The sequence below is a fragment of the Anabrus simplex genome, chromosome 11 (genome assembly GCF_040414725.1).
Source record: "Anabrus simplex isolate iqAnaSimp1 chromosome 11, ASM4041472v1, whole genome shotgun sequence".
Taxonomy (NCBI): Eukaryota; Metazoa; Arthropoda; class Insecta; order Orthoptera; family Tettigoniidae; genus Anabrus; species Anabrus simplex.
The window spans coordinates 36,631,886-36,652,415 of NC_090275.1; the positions used below are offsets into that span (position 1 = coordinate 36,631,886).

General features: G+C 39.8%; 1 protein-coding gene across 2 annotated transcripts in view; it reads left to right on the forward strand.

Moving 5' to 3' along the window:
* LOC136883548 (DNA repair protein XRCC1) overlaps positions 1-20,530 on the forward strand; it is a 59,794-nt gene that overhangs the window by 14,021 nt on the left and 25,243 nt on the right. For both annotated transcript variants that reach the window (XM_067155922.2, XM_067155923.2), the window contains 3 exons: positions 1,007-1,078; positions 10,248-10,707; positions 18,979-19,242. In XM_067155922.2, the coding sequence (XP_067012023.2) occupies positions 1,007-1,078; positions 10,248-10,707; positions 18,979-19,242 (796 nt within the window). The remainder of the gene's footprint in view (positions 1-1,006; positions 1,079-10,247; positions 10,708-18,978; positions 19,243-20,530) is intronic.

Sequence of the window (20,530 nt, forward strand, 5' to 3'; positions counted from 1 at the left end):
ACAGATTGAACATTATGATGAAGGCTTATGAAAGATGCAGTGGATGAAAGTTGAAAAAATATTATAACAGCATTGTTTTATAAATATATGAATTAGAGGTTTGTTCAGTTCAGTGTCACAAAAGTTCAGGTGACATACTAGGGTATATCTTGGTCTTTCGAAAGCAGGACAATCAGAAATTAAATGCTGCATTGTTTGAGAGGATCCACAAAAGCATAAGTAATCATCTGAGACATTGATGTTAAATTGCTTGAAATATGATTTAAATTTTGCCATGGCCAGATAGAAATTGTTTAAGCACAAAATTAGGCATGAGCACTTTGTACAGGAATCGATGCTGGATCTCAGGAAAGAACAGTTCTCTCGTTACGGATCATCCTTTTGTGCTTGTGGTCTAGATGTTATTCCACTGAAGAGATGTGTGATTTGTAAGCTTTCTTCTCAGGCAACATATCGGAGCTTTATCATATGATACTTCCATTGCAGATTTTGCAGCTTCTTTTGCTAACAGGTCAGCTTTCTCATTTCCAATTGTCCCCGTGTGTCCTCGAACCCAGCATAAACACACATGGGGGCCGTTCTGGATTATGGATCTTATATCAGCAGCTATTGGATTTAAATTATACTTGTCATTTATTGTGTTTAGTTCTGCTTGTGAGTCACTGTATACCTTTGCATTTTTGCCATTATCTCCGCACCAGTGCAGTGCTGACTTTATGGCCCAAAGTTCAGCTTGAAAAACTGGACAGTCTGAAGAAAGCTTATGTTATTCTGAAAATATTTCTAGATAGTTTTTATATATCACAACAGTACATCTCGTGGTCATATTCATCGTCCGATATGCGTGGTATATATTATAGAGTTGTGTAACTCTATTTTGAGTTGTAATATTGGTTTGTTTGTATGCTTGCTGACTAGGTAACTTTCTGTTAGTGTTACTTGACCTTTAAGTACTGCTATCATTTGGTTGACTGTTAACTTTAAATGCATCTTGTATTTTCTTCAGGAGCTGCAGCAATCAGAGCAGCATCTAGACCAGAAGCTCTTTCTCAGAAGGCTGAACCCAAAAAGAACAAAGGTAGAGTCAATATTTTTCATCAGATTGTATTTACGTTTTCAATAACCCTTATGGTATTATTTCTAGGACTCATTAGCTTGATTTTTCTGAAGGTTAGATACTGTACTTGTTATGCAAGTATGGCTCAGCAGGACAGTAAAGTTTTCTAATAATGCTATAAATGTCCATTAACAACTAAAAAAGAAAAAAATAATGAATTTTCTATTGAAAATACATTTTGGTTGTGGTGTTTCTTGAATTTGTATTAATTTTATCATGTGAGGATGGGATCTATTGCCCATATTATATAATGTCACAATAAGCTGCCTTTACCAATAGGCAGTAGAACTATAAAAGTGGTTTTGTTAATATTGATATATGCACCTAATGTTCATCAGCTCTCTCTCTCTCTCTATATATATATATATAAAATACAGTCAAAACCGTTTATTGCGACATTGCTTTTAACCTTTTGACGAGTGCGCATGGAATATGCCGTGCAATAATGCCGGCCGCATACGAGTACGTATTTGATCGGTAAACAACCTGTGGGTAGTGAGAAATTTAAAAAAATAATATAAACTTATTTATTACAATTTTGAGAGACTTTGAGGCACATGAAAAGAGATTTTGGATAGAGATATCACTGTCATTTCAAAACTTTTTTTAACTTAGCACCACTAATATCTCTATTCAGTTCATCTATAATATCATCACTTGTGTCCAGAAACTCCATAGCATCACTTTTAATTTACGAAAGAAGAAACATTCACAGTTATATTTACAAAAACCAAAAATATTTAAAACTACGAAGAGCACAAACATCTATTCATATCGGCGGCAATCGTAACACTGCTGAAACCTGTAGGCTAACGGCGCACCAAACACTTGTAGGGAGCATACGCATTTCCGTCAGAGACCACCACCATACAGAACTAGGATTTGTACAGCAACATAATTCGAATAACTGGAAAAGTTCGAAAAACCGCTGCCGGATGTCCTATTACACCAGTAAGCAATTAAGTTCTTAGTACTAGCCTAAAACGACAGACGCAGTGCTCCCTCATGTGGGACCAAACGGCAAATGCCGTGCACACTCTATTGACTGTCCTTAGGTGCACTCGTCATCAGGTTAATGACGTATTGGGTATACCGGCAAAATCTAACGGTTCCGTCTACATCCTATATAACACCGTATTTTAAAAATCACATAGTACGTCATTGCTTATTATGACGTACCATATAAAACGATGTATTCTTATCATACTTTCGGAGAAATGTGTGGACTATAACGTCCAATGTTGATTTCGCATTGTTATGCATTTAGCAATTGCTGATAACAATGTAACACTTATTTTTAAACTCTTGTGTTCAGTAGATTGTAGATTTCAAATCAGTCTGTTAAATAGTCGAGGGAAGAATCGCTGTGAAGATGTAGCAAAAAAAAAAGGGAAAATGTTTAATATTGAAGGAAAATCACACATAATATGGCGATTAGAAAATGGAGAAACAAACGGTAGCGACGCAAAGGAATTGAGTGTATCACACTCAATGATTTCTGCGATTTGGAAGGACAGAGAGAACATCTAATTTATTAGCCAAGACCGTGTACAACATTGTCGATCAATTTACATTCTTACTACTTTCCTTACATTATTATTTTATATTTTTGCTGGGCATACTGTATTGCAAATGCAGTACTTATTTCAGTTTTGTTTTTTGACATTTATCTTTATTCCATTAATTAATCATGTAAGTGTGCAGCATAAACCGTACAGATATGTCATTTTTAGCAACAAAAAAAGTTAGGCTGGTTTCTACAACTATCGCCTATAACGACTGTAAATTGCCGGTCACTTTGGAGTTGTTATAACCTGTATACAGCAAAACCTCATCAGTGCACTCCTCATTAACACGTTCTCCCACTTAGCACATCACAAATTCAAAGTCCCGATTTTCACTGTGTTAAATCTCCATAATAATAACTCCTTATCACGTCACAAATTTTCGCTATTACCGCTTAGTACGATCACAGTTTTCCTAGCCCTCAAAATGTTATTTTTCATCCCTCGTGAAAGAAACGTGATTTTCAGCTCGGGTAATAGCCATCGCCACAGTTACATGATAACAGAAAAAGGCGTTGAATTCCCAAACTTCACAGGATAAGTTACACCTTTGGGGAAATGAAATGAAAACATGAAACTCGTGCTTGATGTGGTGCATATAAAAGAAACGCATGGCATTTACCAACTGAAAAATTAAATGAGATACACAGGGCTCCATCCCAGGCTTTGTTAACCATGCATGGGTAGAGCCAGTATCACGACATCCTATCCACATGTGCAAAAATATTCACTATGGAAGAGTCATTTAACAAGCAAAATTATCGTTTGTATGCACCGTCTTCCAAGGAAGCAAGAGAGAAAGTTCCATGTTTACAGTACGTACATCACCCTGCTTCTGTCATGGTATGGTAGGCGGTTTCTTGGCAGGGAGCATTTCGCCGAAGGTGGAGTAAAGACTTCTGCAGCTGTCTACCACACATTGTTGGAAAAGGTGATACCACGTATCAGTTCAAAGCTGTTCAAAGAGACATTATGGATAGTGCTCCTTTACACAAAGCAAAAACGATGCGGCAGTGGTCGGCAATAAATATCCCACAGTTCATCGCTGTTGCTAACTGACCTGATGGAAGTCCAGACCTCAATCCATTGGATTATTCTCTGTGGCAGAATCTTGAGGCGATAGCATGTCAAAAACAGCACTGGGATATTGAGATCATGAAAAAATCAATCATGTCAGCTGTGAAAATATTCCACTGGACACGATTCGTGCAGCTATTGATGCGTGGCATCCACGTCTTGGTCGCTATGTTGCTGCGCATGGTGATCATTTCAAATAGGAATAGGTTCATTGTGTAAAATTTTGTGTGTGTCTTTTTTTCAGAATACATGTATGTTAATTGGTTTGCGTTGTTATATTTAGTAGTTAAATGCATTGAAAAGTACTGACAGGACTTATGGCAGTACTGTGTGTATTCCTGTCTTTCTATATATGACTTGATTTGTGACTTGTTTGTTTCCTTCCACTGGATATATTGACATGTTGGGATTTTTTCCTCCTCCTGTGTTTGTTCTGTGTCAGGGCTTTACTTGGAGAATCTCAACTACCAATACTCGCCTAACTTTTCAGCATTTTCTACTTGGATTCACAGGAGTGAGGTTCTGTTTTCATACTTGTTTGTGGGAATTGAGGTAATATGCTGAATGTCATCCAGATGACATTAAGTCTTCACATGTGGTATTGAATCAAACTGTGGGTTCCATGATATTAATAGTACACACTTTGCAATAGTGGTAACTGCTGACAAAAGGGGCTGGACATCATCTGTGGATTGTCTTTTTTTTCCTGAGACATGCAAGCTTGGCTGGCATAAGCAAGAATTTTACTTAAACGGGAATCACAAAATGACAGGGGATTCAGGGACTATATAGACAAAATCTGAACCAATGAATGGTAAAAGAATAAATATTTATTAACAGAATATTCATGAGTTTTGGTGCTGGAGCATACCACCACTTTCTAACATGTATGGAAACTTCCGGTACTCAACTAAGGTTAAGTTGAATGGAGAATCCCACCTTTCATTACTTGTTTGTTTCTTACTGCTAGTCTATGTAACTATGTAACATAATCCAGCTTAAAATCTAATTACAGTGTTTAAAAATTAAATGTTTCATTCCTAACGTGGAACAGCTTCAGCTAAAAAATATACAAAAATTGGGTTAAAACCTCAAAAAGTCAATGTTTTGAGTTTGAGAAAAAAAATCTGACATAAGGGATCTTCTTTCTTCAAAAGCTGGAGAAGTATTTACTTTAGTATCTTGAGGATAGACTTAAATTGTAAGAATTTTAAAATACGATGACCGGGGGGAAACTTCTAAAGAATAACCAAAGTTTGAGGTTGATTTTTTGTTTTAAAGTTTTAAGATGTGAAGGGAGTCTCACAGTCAGTCCTGCTATGTTTACGTCTTCCTTTACACCTTAACAGAACAGAGGTTAAACTGTATTCATCTTTATCTTTTTGTCTCTTCCTTTTTCCTGTCTTTATACACCTTTGTTCTTATCCTACACTTCCCACATCTGCTGAAGGTAGAGATGAGCTCATCAGAGGCTGAGAGGAAGTGGAGGCTGAGGAGTCGAGATTGCAGAGGAGAGGCCTTAAGAATTTGAAGACTGTAGCATGTCAAATTGTGAAGATTGTCCTTGTCCTTTACTGTTTCCTTGTTCATCCTTCTCTCCTCCCAAAGTGACCTGTCATTGTATAAGTACAGGAGAGAAAGAAACAAGTGTGAAATCAAATTATCTTCCGTATTTTTATACTGTACTAGCATGTGCCCATGTTTATTAATTCAACCGCATTAGATGTTTCTAAATCGTTTAACTAAATGCAAGAGGAAAAACTATATTTATTAACATACATTGTTTTCACTTTTAATATTGGTCGTTTTCTATTAATTTAATATTTTACCCCCTTTACACCCCCGGCCGTAGGGGTGTCTTACCTTACAGTTTTCTTTCACAAACAGTAAGTCATATGAGTATCATGTTTGGTTGAGAGCTATGCTGGAATATGCACGCGTACATCCATGATCTCGGTCATTTTGGACATTCCTTTCACCCCTTCTAACCCCCATCCCAATTGGGAATGAACTTTGGCTCAAACGGCATACAGAGTGTCACGGTTCATCTCAGCTACCCCAAAGAATATGAACTCGCCACTAATATTGGTCATATTTTGGATTTTTACATTTCAACCCTTTCTTCAGGCGTGCTAGGGGTTTCTTACCCCTACAGTAATTTTTGTCAGATAGTAAGTTACATGTGGAGCCTCCGTGGCTCAGACGGCAGTGCGTCGGCCTCTCACCGCTGGATACTGTAGTTCAAATCCTGGTTACTCCATGTGAAATTTGTGCTGGACAAAGTGGAGGCGGGACAGGTTTTTCTCCAGGTACTCTGGTTTTCCCTGTCATCTTTCATTCCAGCAACACTCTCCATTATCCTTTCATAGCATCTATCAGTCATTAATAAATCACTTTGGCAGTGGCGACTCCATCGTACTAATAGCCTATATCTGATTCATTCATTACATCCCTGACCCGTCAAAGACTGGAAAACAGGTTGTAGGTTTTCATTTCACTAAGTTATATGTGTATCTAGTTTGGTTGAGAGCTATGCTGAAACATACACATTCACCCGTAATCTCTGTCATTTTCAACTTTTTTTTTTTTTTTTTTTTTTTTTTTTTTCCCACTCTTTCTCACCCCGTATGCAATGAGGCTGAACTTGGACTTTTCATTTTTATACACTGTTTATAGAATAAAAAGAAAAGTTTTTCCAAGGCACTGCATCTGCTTTGTCTATATAGGCTATTGTTATGATGGGCTCGCCACACCCAAAGGCATTTTATACCTCCTGCCAGGTTCAAAATTAGGCCGCCCCTAACATGGAGACAGGCGCATTTCGTAGCCGCTCCGCTGGAGTACCGACGCTACGGGTTTGCCCCTTCCGCCATCTCCACCGTACCGAAATCCACCTTCTTCGCCGTTGAGGTCTTCACTCGTAACCCTGAGCTGGGACCCATACCAGATGTTACACACCAGGTCATTGTGCTCTGGGATTCACATGGGCAGGGGCGCCACTCCCTGGGTAGGGCTGCCTCCGAAGAGGGTCCCTTGAGGAGTATGATACAGAAGAATAGAAGAAACAAAATAAGGAATGAGAAAATCCGGGAAGAAATTGGAGTGGAAGAAATGAATGATAGAATAGAGAAGAGCCGACTAAGATGGTTTGGGCACATAAAGCGAATGAGTGACGAAAGAATGCCAAAAAAAGGTCATAGAAATGCAAATGCAAAGAGGCCATGGAGGACCACGATTGAGATGGAAGGACACAATCCAACGCAGTATTATAGGAAGAAACCTGGACTGGGACGCAGTGTTGGAGGATGAGTGGTGGAAAGACCGAAGAAAGTGGAGATGAACCATATTTGCCCCTACCCGGCTACAGCTGAATAAAGGGATATGATTATGATGATGATGATGAAAAAGAAGAAGAAAAGTTTTAAGAAACACATCATAATCTTCACATATTGTTGGTTAGGCAACCCACTGATCAGACTTGTCATGCAGTTTGCTTACCTTCCCCTACGTTCCTTTCCTTTCCCCCACCCTTCTCACCCCCTATGCCGAACTACCCATCAGATTTCATTCAAACCACTTCCTAAACCCTCCTAGGAGTAATAAGAACAAATTGTGAAATTTTCAGCTAAATCGCTCCAGTAGTTTTTGAGTCTATTCAAGACATACAGTACATATAAACAAACATTCGTTTTTATATATATAGATACACGTAGATTATTATCCTATTGGGATCCTTTTCTGCTGTGTTCTATTTTTTTTACCACCTCAATTTATATTTGTCTTATGTTCCTTCCCTTTTCCTGTACTTTTCTGGGTTTCTTCTTATCCTACACTTATCCCACATGAAGACTGAAGATCTGTGAAGATGGCTCCTCAGTGAGTGTTGATGTCCACCCTCCTGATGAAACTGCGAAGCTGAAACAAGCTCGTCAGGTGCTGTGAAGAGATGGATGTAGAAGAACTGGGGTCGATGAGAAGGAAGCCTGTCTATCCAAGGACTGCATCATGTGGAGATTGTCCTTGTCCTTTGGTGTTTTCATGTTTGTCCTGATCTCCTATTTCTGTTGCTCCCTCATCTCACACTAACCTGCCATTGTGTTCGTCCTATTATATTTGTTCTTCTTTTCTCTCTCTCTTCCCAACTTGATTTGACCTGTTGTCGTGTTTATTCTTATGGTATTACAGGGTGCCAGGAAGTGTTCTCCGCAGCACCTACATGCTGCTGTGCGAGGTGGCACGAGCTGTTAAATTAGCAGCACAGCTGTTGTCGCTTGTATCAAAAGAAAACAAACAAACATTAAACTTTGAACTCACCACATCAATTCATAACAGATGCGGGAAGTGTTGTCCTTGCGTTCAAAGACAGACTTCAACACGTCTACACATATTGTCGAAGATTTTCACTAATGTTTCTTGCATAATGGACTGCACATAATTAATGATATTCACTTTAAGTTTATCAATCCTTTTTCGTCTGTTAAAACCGTAGACCTGCCTGTTCCCGGTACATAGTGAACTGAGCCAGTCACACGAAATGTACTTATCATATCCCGAACGGTACCCCAGTTTGGAAACTTTGAATTAGGGACCTGCTACTGAAATTTTAGTTTTAAATTTTTCTGTAAACCGATCGCCTTTGCGAAAAACGTATTCCACCAAAGAAACTCTCTCTTCAGTATTAAACATTACCGCTTGTATCCTGTTGCACTATTCCAATGATACATCTGAATGCTCACTTGATGCAATACATACTGACTATTTTGACACCCCACAGCTCACACGCGCGGCCTTCTCTGTACTGCTATCCTGTTGACCTTGGCCTTTTGGCAAGTGAGGGTGACAGATGTGACACCGTGCTGCCAACTAAACTGCTGATGCTCCCTCACGCAGCAGCAGGTAGGCACTGTGGAGAACATTTCCTGGCACCCGTTATCATCATCATCTATTATTATTCAAATGTCTGGGTGAGTGGATGGACAACAACCTGTCAGAAAGAGAAGCACTGTTATCAAGAATCAATAAGATGAACTTGGCACATAAACTAACTAGGAATGCTTACAACAAGAAGAAGATCTTGATCGATGCAGAACTCGAACACTACCAGACAATGATCTGCCCAGAGGCTGACCAATCAGATAATAAGGTTTTTGAGACCAAGAAAACTACAATGCGCTGGCATCAGAAGATGAAGAATGGCGTGTAAGAAGGCGTGAAAATGAAAGACTCTGTAGGCCTTGAAACCTAATAGCTTTGGGGTCAGAAAAGAACAAGGGTTGACCAAGGGAGGTCAGATAAGATAGACGAAAGTGAGGCGCCTGACACAATGAAGTGGAAGCAATGCCAGAACTCAGCTAGGGCCCCATGGTTGCCAACCCACACTTTCAAGTGTAGAGCCCCTGGGGCCCATTTTAGCCACCTCTTACGACAGGTGGGGGCGTTATTGGTGTTATTCTACCGGCCCCACCCACAGGGCGAGGTAACAATGATTCGTCAGCAATGCACTTGCGGCCATAGAATTACTGGTAACGCTTGGGATTCATTTCCTATGTATTCAGTACACTATTTAATCAGATTAAAGACATTATTATTATTTATTTATTTATTTATTTTCCACAAATTGTAGATACAATTCAGGGATGGTGAATGGAGAAAGGACATAGCCCAACATACATGAATGTGCCTCCATCCCCACTTAAATTAATTACAGCTATAGTCTACAGAATGTGCTTATATACACTTACTGTATTTACATAGTTCAAAATTCAAGTAATTCTCCACACACGCACACACACTTGAATCCCCACATATACTTCAGCTAGATCGGCTAATTCATACCCACATGCAATCTCACTCATTCGGGATCACATAAACTTTCAACTATCCTCCCATGCATACTGAACATTCACACAAGTAGGAAATTATATTATGTACAGAAGGTTTTGTCATGTATACATTTTTTTTTTTTTTGCCTCTTTACAAAAATTTTCAGCAGATAGTTCTTTTGTCTGTGGTAAGAGTTCATTTCATAGCCAAGCAGAACGAATAAAGAAGCCTTTTTGATATGATGCTGTTCTTGCAAGTGGAGGGAAAAGCGACACACCTCGACCTCTTTGAGCCGAATGGTAATTCAACTGTAAGCTGTTGCGGTTGATGTGAATGTTAACTGCAAATTATTTTCTCAGAAAAGCAATATCTATTTGTTTACAGAGAGTTGTTGTGGGAGGCTGTATTTAAATGATCGTGTTGAGCAATTAGTCGTTCTGCTCGGCGTTGACCTCACTCTAGTTTCGTCATGTTCTCTACTGTAGAGGTGTGGCAGGAAAGAAGCCTGTACAACAGTATTGGCTGTACTAATGCCAAATAGGCCGTCCTGTACTGGCATGTTCCTTTCTTTCTGTATATGACGATCTGTTGGACCATTGTGAAAACAACTAATATTTTACTAAGAGGAAAATTTTAAAACTAAATATTTTATTTGTTTTCCACAGTACTTGAAGAATTGGAACAAAAGAGAAATACTCATTCTCCTCAGGCACACAGCTCAGTGGACAAGCCAAAGAAACCAAAGACTGTTGATACTCCTAAGAGGAAATCCCCATCCCCTCAGAGACCAAGTTCTTTGGAGGACAAGCCTAAGAAACCCAAGACTGTAAATACTCCATCACCCCAAGTGAAAATGAAAAATAAACCATTCACCATAAAGATCGTGAAGAAAGGAACGACTGGTGATGACCATAACATGAAGAATGGTGTGAAGAGACCTTCTTCCTCAGATAGGAACAGTGGTAAAAAAGTTAAAGTGGTGAAGCCATTCAATAAACTTCTGGAAGGTGTAGTGTTTGTTATCAGTGGGTACCAGAATCCGGAGAGGAGCAACGTACGCAGTATGGCTCTCGAGATGGGGGCTAAGTACAAGCCAGACTGGGACAACTCTTGCACCCACCTAGTGTGAGTAATATCATGTATTAATGAAGTTGTGTTTTATATAATCATTTCGGTTTCTGAGGTAACTAGGGTTAAAATTTAAAACTTTGAAAGATATGCAAGTTAATACAAGTTTAAGCCACTCAAATTTTGTTACAAAGTGTATTTTTAAGTAAGGACAGTTTTGTTGTAGACACTAGTAGTTATACTATACAGACAAGAAATGTGTTCCACCTATCAATACTTATTTATTATAAATGGATTTACATTAGTACCGGTTTCGCCTTCCACGGCCATCATCAGCTAGTACATTATTATATTACAGCCATTAGACAATATCACAAAGATGTTATTATGTTTAGATCATCCGGATATCTAATGGGGATGAAAATAAAATATATTGTAGTAGTGTTTTGTCTATGTGGGGTTAAAATATTTATGATCAGTGTGGTAATGAAGGCTACAGTAAACTAAAACTATTGAGTGTACATTGGACATATTGAGTACATTAAACATATTAAAATACATAAAGCACAGTATAAAACACTTAATAAGTTAAACACACTAAAATATGGTACATGTATATTAAAACACTTGTTAAAATTTGAGAGTTCGTGTTGTGTGGAGTTCCTTCTGCAATCTTCTATATAGTTCTTGTACTTCTGTATCTATGTTAATTTAGTTGCATGAAGTGATCTTCGAGAATATTCTATGGCTAGTATGTGTCATATTGATTCGTGGTGAAAACCCTTGTCGTGAATCTTTAAATACTGTGTAATTCAGCCGTTGATATACTTCAGTAAGTTTTGTGACGGACTGCAAGTCTTGAGTTTAAATTTTGATTAAAAGAACTGTTGGTGCGACACCTCTCTCGTCTGTATTCGTGTTGTAGTTATTATCTGTAAAGATAAGCTAATATGAGTATAGTGTGCATATGAAGGAATGCCTGGGTTGTGTATGGAAATGAAAAGCGTACTTACTGTTGTTGTTGTTGTTGAGGTCGTGTAGCGTTATGTTTGGAAGCTTGCTGTCTTCTACTACGAGTGCGTCTGGGATTTATATTAGCTTTCTCATCAATAGGCCAAAATGTAGAAGATTCTAAGCATAGTTTCACAGACATCAATAATGATATGACGATATTAAACATAAACTCTAAGGGCCCCCTGCTCAACATAGTCTAAGATTTCTATATTTCTCTGGACCAATACACCAATCCCAATCACAATATTAATGACATTACAGAGAAAACCAGCATCATCTTTGATAAAGCCATTCCTGCATTAAAAAATGACTATCTCAAAATAGTAAACCAAACAGAATATAGCACGCCCCAGTAAACCGACGAATCACAAGCCTAACCCCATCCCTACCTCCACAATAGCCACTCCTCCTACCCTTCCACCTACATCCCTCTCCACAGCCTTTGGATCCTCTCCTGAGGCAAGTTCGTCCACAGTTGTTACAGCTGTCCCTGCAGATCTTGCAGGTTGATACTGGGATAGAGTCTGCTTCCAACGTCATCCCACACGTGTTCGATGATGGATGAAGAGGTCTGGGGATCTTGCTGGCCACGGGTGGACCTCAACTTGCTCTAGGAAGTCCATAGACACACATGCATTATCTTGTTGGAACACTGTCCCAGGGTAGGACATGCGGACGCAGAATGTCTGTGACGTATCGCTTTGCCATCAAAGTCTTCCAAAGCACCATTAGAGATGACCTGAATGCATATCCTATGGCTCCCCACACCATGATGTGTGTCTTTCCACAATATGAGCAGGATCTGCCCTGTGCCTTCGACTTTGCCAAGCCCGCACACGATGGTCATCGAAGGTTATGGAGAAGCAGGACTCATCACTGAACATGATGTAATGCCAGTCGTCGTCTGTCCATGCCTCCCGGGCAAGGCACCACTCCAAACGCGGGCGTTGGTGTTCTGGTGTCAATGGCAATCAACGCATGGGGTGGTAGGATCCCAGTCCGGCGGATGCGAGTCGTTGAGACACTGTGCGGGAATTTACAGGATGTTGTAGAGTCTCCCGTACATGTTCGCGGATGGTAGTTACCGCGTTGCTTGGCGCACCATATGACGGTCCTCCCTCGGTTTTTTGGTCGACCCAAACCTGCACAACGTAATCGGGTGCCCTCGTGTACCCGTTGAGTCCAACATCGGTCCACGTGCCTGGCAGTTGCACGATACGACCAATCAGCCTCATGCAATCCCACAATGCGGCCTCTGTCAAATGCTGTCAGTTGGTGGATAAGCTATCTAATGCGTCTGCAAAGCATCGCAGGTGCTTCGTACTGTACGTAGTCCTGTCTGACTCACAGCAGTTGACTGATAACAGCTTATCAACCACAGGACGGTGCCATAACGAATGCACTCTGATGGACGTTCTACACATTACAGATCCTTGTAAATCTAATCAGTTACTCACACATCAATGGTATGCATGTACACTGAAATGGGATAATATTGGACCACTCCTTCTGGGTGCTTAACTTTTTTTTTTTTTTTCAGACGGTGTATATTCCAATTATTATTAGTCTGTTCTATTTCCTTACCGAGCTCGATAGCTGCAGTCGCTTAATTGCGGCCAGTGTCCAGTATTCGGGAGATAGTAGGTTCGAACCCCACTATCGGCAGCTCTGAAAATGGTTTTCCGTGGTTTCCCATTTTCACACCAGGCAAATGCTGGGGCTGTACCTTAATTAAGGCCACGGCCGTTTCCTTCCCACTCCTAGCCATTTCCTGTCCCATCGTCGCCATAAGACCTATCTGAGTCGGTGCGACGTAAAGCAACTAGCAAAAAAAAAAAAAAAGTTCTATTTCCTACAGGTAAATACATTGATTGGTGTTGAAAAGGTGGACTACCCTCAATTTTTAGTTACCTCAGGAATACTTTTCAGTGTCAACTTAGTTAATGTAACTTTTCAGTTTGTCAAAAACACTAATTATTACGCATATGACATTACGCAACACTTGTAAAAGAAATACCCACTATTAAATAAAGAATTAATTCTATCAAGTCACTTTAAATATGTGCCCACGTGTACAATATCATTTATGTTGCATAAACTTATCAATGATTGTGAATTGATGATGTTATATGTGTATAGGTGTGCCTCCGTGGCTCGGGCGGCAGCACGCCAGCCTCTCACTGCTGGGTTCAGTAGTTCAAAACCCGGTCACTTCATGTGAGATTTATGCTGGACAAAGTGGAGGTGAGACAGGTTTTCCTCTGGGTACTCCAGTTTTCCCTGCCATCTTTCATTCCAGCAACACTCTCCATTTCATTTTTCAGTCAACAGACTTCGGCAGCCAGCACAGTTTCTAGTTCCTATCCTCGCTATTAGATGGGGGCTTCATTCATTCCATTCCTGACCCGGTTGAACCTAGAAACAGGCTGCGGATTTTCATTCATGTGTATAGGTTCGGAGGGTGCAGTGTGGGAAGTATCCACTATGAGCGTGAGCAATATATATATTTACTATTTATTATTATTTTTCTCCAGACCTACAGTGTACAATACCAAATTGATCTGTTTAAATGAGAAAAATAACAATGTCCAGCCTATAGCCAGATTTAAACTACAATGATATGAACAACAGATAGTGATAAATGGCCATGCACAACTCCTTACCGGAGATCCGATGACCCTGGCACTGCGGCATTAATGGCACACATATTACAAACAGGCAAATTAAAAATAATGGCAAGGTTAAATACAATAAAACAAACTAAAATAAAATGATATGAAATGCGCCACTGAAAGGTGCAAAATTAAATTGAAATGATCGACAGATGCTGATAGTCGGTTGACTTGACAATTGCGCACCCGCTGAGATTACTCAACATTGACAGCGTCCCAGATTTGCCTGCCTGAGTAAGCTAGTCTGGAAGACAATTCCACTCTTAGCAAACCCTGGCAAGATCACGTTTACTGCTGAGTGCGCTGGCTTTTATGTTTACATAGGACAGTCCTTTAACATTTAAATTTCTTAATGACATTGTTCCACTTACTCAATCTGGTACGGTGTACTATCACTGTTGCCACACAAGCATTGCATTGTTTAGAGTTCCATACTGCAATTAATAACTACTCTAGGTAATTCCAATCTGTTCTAATAAATACACTGCTAACATCAAATACCAACTATCTATACACCAATTAACCACTTTTCTTAGCCTTATGCCACCATAAGCTCTCCAAGCTCTTACCTCCCCCTCATCTCTTATTCATCCACTTAATATACATACCAAACAACATATCACACACAAATATTATCTAACATGTCATTACGCTAATTATCCGCTCCTCAACCTTCAATTGCTTTCATGCTTTCAACATCAATACACAAAATACACACTTTTCTCAATCTATACCATCATATTCATCATTTCATTACTCATACCAAACATACTTCGCCAACGAATAAGATAAGATTTTCATACTTCACTCCTAAATCCAATAAACAACTTGCTAATTACATTTTTCAGATCTCCTTCGCACTTCCAGACTCCCTAATCTCCTACCTCACCTTTCATTTCTTATTCATATATCATACCAAACACAAATTCATATACAATTAACATGAACTATTATTACACCCATTAACCACTATTTCTAGCCTTGTACCACCCTAAACAAACCTCAAAACAAACAACACTCAAAAAACTCACTAATTACTTATCCAAATTACTCACCAAATACTCACTTCTCTCAACCTTATCTCCTCACTTTCGTCAGTTCACTATTCCTACCAAACACTATTCACATACAAATAGCATAAAAATACCATACTTCAATCGTTCTCACTATGACCCCCAATCACCTTTTACTCCTAGCTTATTACATCACAAACCAATTTAACCATTCACAAACTCCGCCTTAAATCACAGTGCATCAGCCTCTATAATTTTCTCCATCCACACCTACCTAATACCACACTTACTGTTCTATTTACTCTAATACCATACGCGTATATCTGATACATCTGTTCTAATACACTGCGAACATCAGATACCAACGATCAGTACACCAATTAACCACCTTTCTTAGCCTTATTCCACCATAAACTCTCCAAACTCATACCTCCTCCTCGTCTCTTATTCATCAGCTTACTATGCATGCCAATCAACCACTTTTTCCAGCCTTATACCATCATAAACAAGCCTCCAAACAAATAACATTATCAGATAACCCATTAATTACTTACCCAGATTACACGCCAAATACTCACTTCTCTCAACCTTATACTACCATATTCATACCAAACACAAAATCACATACAATTGACATCAACTATTATTACACCAATCTTATCCAAATTACTCACCAGATGCTCACTTCTCTCAACCTTATACTACCACATTCAACGGTTCACTATTCATATCAAACACAATTCACAAACAAATAACCTTATACCAATTAACCCTTTTTACATTTTCATTCTTAAACCACCATAAACAAGCCTCCAAACAAATAACATCAGATAACCCATTAATTACTTTCCCAAATTACACACCAAATACTCGCTTCTCTCTCTCTGCCTTATACTACCATATTTATCAATTCACTATTCATACCAAACTCAGCTCATATACAAACGGTATAACAATTTTCTTACTTCTTACTAGCTTTATTAGCGTTTTTACTTCTTGTAACTGTACCCTTCTCATTTCCACCTAATCTCCACATGTCACTTAAGGTTTTATACCTTCCTTCGTCTATTCTTCCTTCGCCTCTTAAACCTCTGCTCAACCCTTGCTCCAATCTCCTCCAACTTGCCTCCGAACATTTCCTTTCTCTCTGGGCTGCCATTTTTTCACTGTCACCACTCTGCTGATTTTCTTTGCCTCTAGCTGCGACTGTGTCTGTGTCCCTAGGCCTACCTACTCTCGTCTCATTGTCCACTGCTCTTTCCTTATCGTTGTTTATAATTGCACTTTCACTTGGCACCTCTCCCTGTCTCTTTTCGCACATCACACTGACACTGTCGGTATTTACATTTCTACCATCCCCATCTTCCCCAATATCACTATATTTCACTTGCCTATCTTCCCCGCTAATCTCTACACTTCTCTCTGTTTCTCCGTCTTGTTTCATCCTCATTTCTAGGTCTATCAATCTATTCACAGACCAGATTCTACTCCAACTGCTGCTTGACACCACCAGTTCCTGTCCTCTGATGAATGCTCTCAACCCATGATGTCTAGCTCGTATCATATGTTTTCTAAGGATTTTTTCGTTCCTAATCACTTCAGTTCCCGTGTTCCTCCTGAACCATATTTTTTCCCTCTGTATGTTCCCTGCATTGCCGACCACAATATCAGCCATCAACGTAGAAAATAGTTGTACTTTGATAGGCCTGTTGCCTCTATTTCTTCCCACTCTTTGCACATCGTCTATGTCCACTTCACTGAAATTGATTTTCATTTTCCCCTGAATTAGATCCACTACTTTATAAATTGCAAGCACTTTGTCCTCCCTCTTCTCCTCAGGCACGCCATATATAAATAGGCATTTCTTTCTACGATTTAGAGCGGTGGCTTCCACTTCTGCTTTCAGTTTCCGCGTCTCCTCTTCTAATCATCCTATTTTCTCTCTTAATGCTGCAACTTCTTCGGCATTTTTCCTTACTTGCGATGCTGTGTCTTCTGCCCTTTCTCGAAACCATCCCTTCATTTTCTCAAACTCCCTCGTTTGCTCTTGAATCATATTTTTGAGTTGCTCAAAGGGGCAGACTACTACAACCACCTCTTTTACAACTCTTCTGATTGCTTCCATGTCTTCCCAGCTCATATTTCCATTGGAAGTCGGACCTGGGTTTAATTCTACCCCCAATCCATAGCATTATCATAATCACCGCAGCTGATAGCATTAATTCCCCTTTCGTTTCCATTTCTATTTTATTCCCTCTTGTCTTCACTTCTTTCTTCCCTGCCATCTTCCTATGATCGCCCTGTATTGTTCCACACCAATCATTGTCAGTCAGCTCCTCACTACCTTCTTGCATTCAGCACCTACACTCCCTTCTCCCACTCCAGGGACGCTCCGCTCAATAGGCTGCACTCGCCAGTGGCTTAGGCTGAACTGGCATGAGCAATACATGACAGTAGCAGAAATAGACAAACAGTTGCTGTAATCTGCAGCAAATGTATATATTTCATTGTTCAGTATTAATTTTTTTTAATCCTGCATTTCTTGCCATTAAATGAAATCTGTGCCTACAGTTATCAAAGTAGGAAGAATATCCCTATGCATAGGGACATGCCGTTATGATACACAACTCTGGATGCAGTGACATCCAAGTTGGCTGAAATGGCAGAACAAATTCCTGATGGTAGATATGGACAACATGAAACAATGGCTTGATTGTGACATGTGGGAACAAGGTTTTGAGAGGGTGGCGTATTGACGGTGGAGAGGGGTGGCGACAGCAGCAGTAGTTTTGAGAGGGTGGCCTATTGCCGGTGAAGAGGGGAGGCGACAGCAGCAGTAGTTTTGAGAGGGTGGCCTATTGCCGGTGAAGAGGGGAGCAACAGCAGCAGTAATACTAAAGGGAAGGATGAAACTACGCTGAAAAGGGTTTCACGTTGAGCAGACCCTAATTATCTTGAGGGTTTGGTAAGTGTCAAACGGAATCTATACCTGTATTTGTAAGAAAGAGGATGTCAAAAAAAAAAAAAAAAAAAAGAACTGAGCAGTTGGCCGCACAGTATGGGTCATGTAGCTATCAGCTTACATTCGGGAGGTAGTGGGTTCGAACTCCACTGTCGGCAGCCCTCAAGATGGTTTCGCATTTTTACATCAGGCAAATGCTGAAGCTGTACCTTAATTAAGGCCACAGTCACTTCCTTTACACTCCTAGCCCTTTCCTATCCCATAGTCGCCATAAGACCGATCTGCACCGGTGCGACATTAAGCAAAATTGTCAAAAAAGTAGTGTTAATGGACTATTTTGGCAAGCAGTAAAATATCTGAAAGTGGCAAAATTAAATTGTTAGTAGTTTTAATGTTTTAATTAGGCCTATGTCTAATTTTGTGTTAACCATGGTTTTTTTATTCAGAGGGCAGCTACCTCCCATTATCACCGATAATGAAGCATTGGCTCTAATGCACTTTACATCAAATAATATCCCAAAACTGATTATAGAAATTGATATTGATTACAAAAGTCTCAAGAATGCCATTACAAAATAAAACATTGAATACCTCACAGTATTCAAATGTCAACTGAAAAATTTATGTACTCTTATCTGCGATATTAAGCATGATTGTGATTCTACAGGTGTGCATTCATGAACACTCCCAAATATCAGCAAGTGAACGGGAAAGGTCGCATCGTTCGCAAGGAATGGATCGAGCAGTGTCATGCCCGTCGAGCTCGCCTTCCCTGGAGACGTCATGCTCTGGACAAGAAGGAACAGAACAAGCCGGAGAGCGAGGATGAGATCCTGGAGGAAGTCCCACAATCCCCTGTCCATTTACCTGTCGAGACTGGCAGCGAACCAGAGATGGGCTCAGGTTCTGACACTGAGGAGGAAATTGAGAGGTAAGTTGGGGGTTAGTAGCAGTATCCTCCTTTTTATGTGTAGATTCATTTGCGTGCTTCATTGTTCTTAGAAATACTACAGGGCAAGTCCCGCAAGGGTTGCTGTCCTTCCTGCTTGTTGTGTACCAGTAATCAAGATGTCACGCCATTCCCATACATCCATAGAACCCATCAACTTCAGTGAATGATAAGCAAATTGAAAAACAGATTTAAAAAACAATAAAACCTACCCCCTAAGAACAAAGGAATTGGAGTTGACTGTTTAGCCTTTGCAGATTACATTGCGGTTCTGTTAAAGTCAATAGAGGAGGCACGGAGCCAAATTGTCCAACTCCAGGAAGAAGCGAGTAAGGCAGGCCTACGAATTGCCTTCGAGTAGAAAGAATGCGTGACCATCATCGAAACCGCACCCAAACGGATGACAGTTGAGAGAGAAAGTAGAGAAATCACAAACTATCCACTTCATGTCCGTATCAGTATGACAATCTATCAATCAAAAAAATGTTTACCCATCTAATCGAAACCTTTATTTGCCTTTGGTGAAATGATGAATTAATGATTTTTTATTTATTTATTTATTTATTTATTTTAATGATTTTATAAAATTGCCAAAGGCAAATAAAGGTATTGATTAGGCGGCTAAATATTTCTTTGATTGTCAGATAAAGTTGAGAAATTCAAATATCTGAATGAGTAGATGGACAACAACCTGTCAGAAAGGGAGGAACTGTTATCGAGAATCAACAAGATGAACTTGGTACATAAATATGAACGCTTTCATGAAGATGATCTCGATCAATGCAAAGCTCAAGACACTACCAGACAGTGATCTGCCCAGGGGCTTTATATGCAGCTAAATAATAATAATGGCGTATGGCCTCCAGAGAGGCCTGGTGCAGTCTTTTTCTAGTAGACAGCCTATTAGGTTACCTGCATGTCTGTGAAGACGAGGGCCCTACCTAGGATGATTTCTAATGTTGAATACGCCACACACACCCAGCCCCCAAGCCATCGGAATTAACCAATTTAGGTTAAAATCCCTGACCCAGCCAGGAATCGAACCTGGGACCCTCTGAACCGAAGGACAGTACGCTGACCATTCAGCCAACGAGTCGGACTATAGAGCTAAATGTTTGAACTTGATAAAAACAGGATTGGTCAAGAAGTTGTAAATGGTAGAGAAGAAGATACTGGGACCCCAAAGAACAGAGGATGGTTCATACAGAAAGAAAGGAAACCACGAATTATACTTCAAGATGAAAAAGATCTCAGATACCATCTGGAAGAG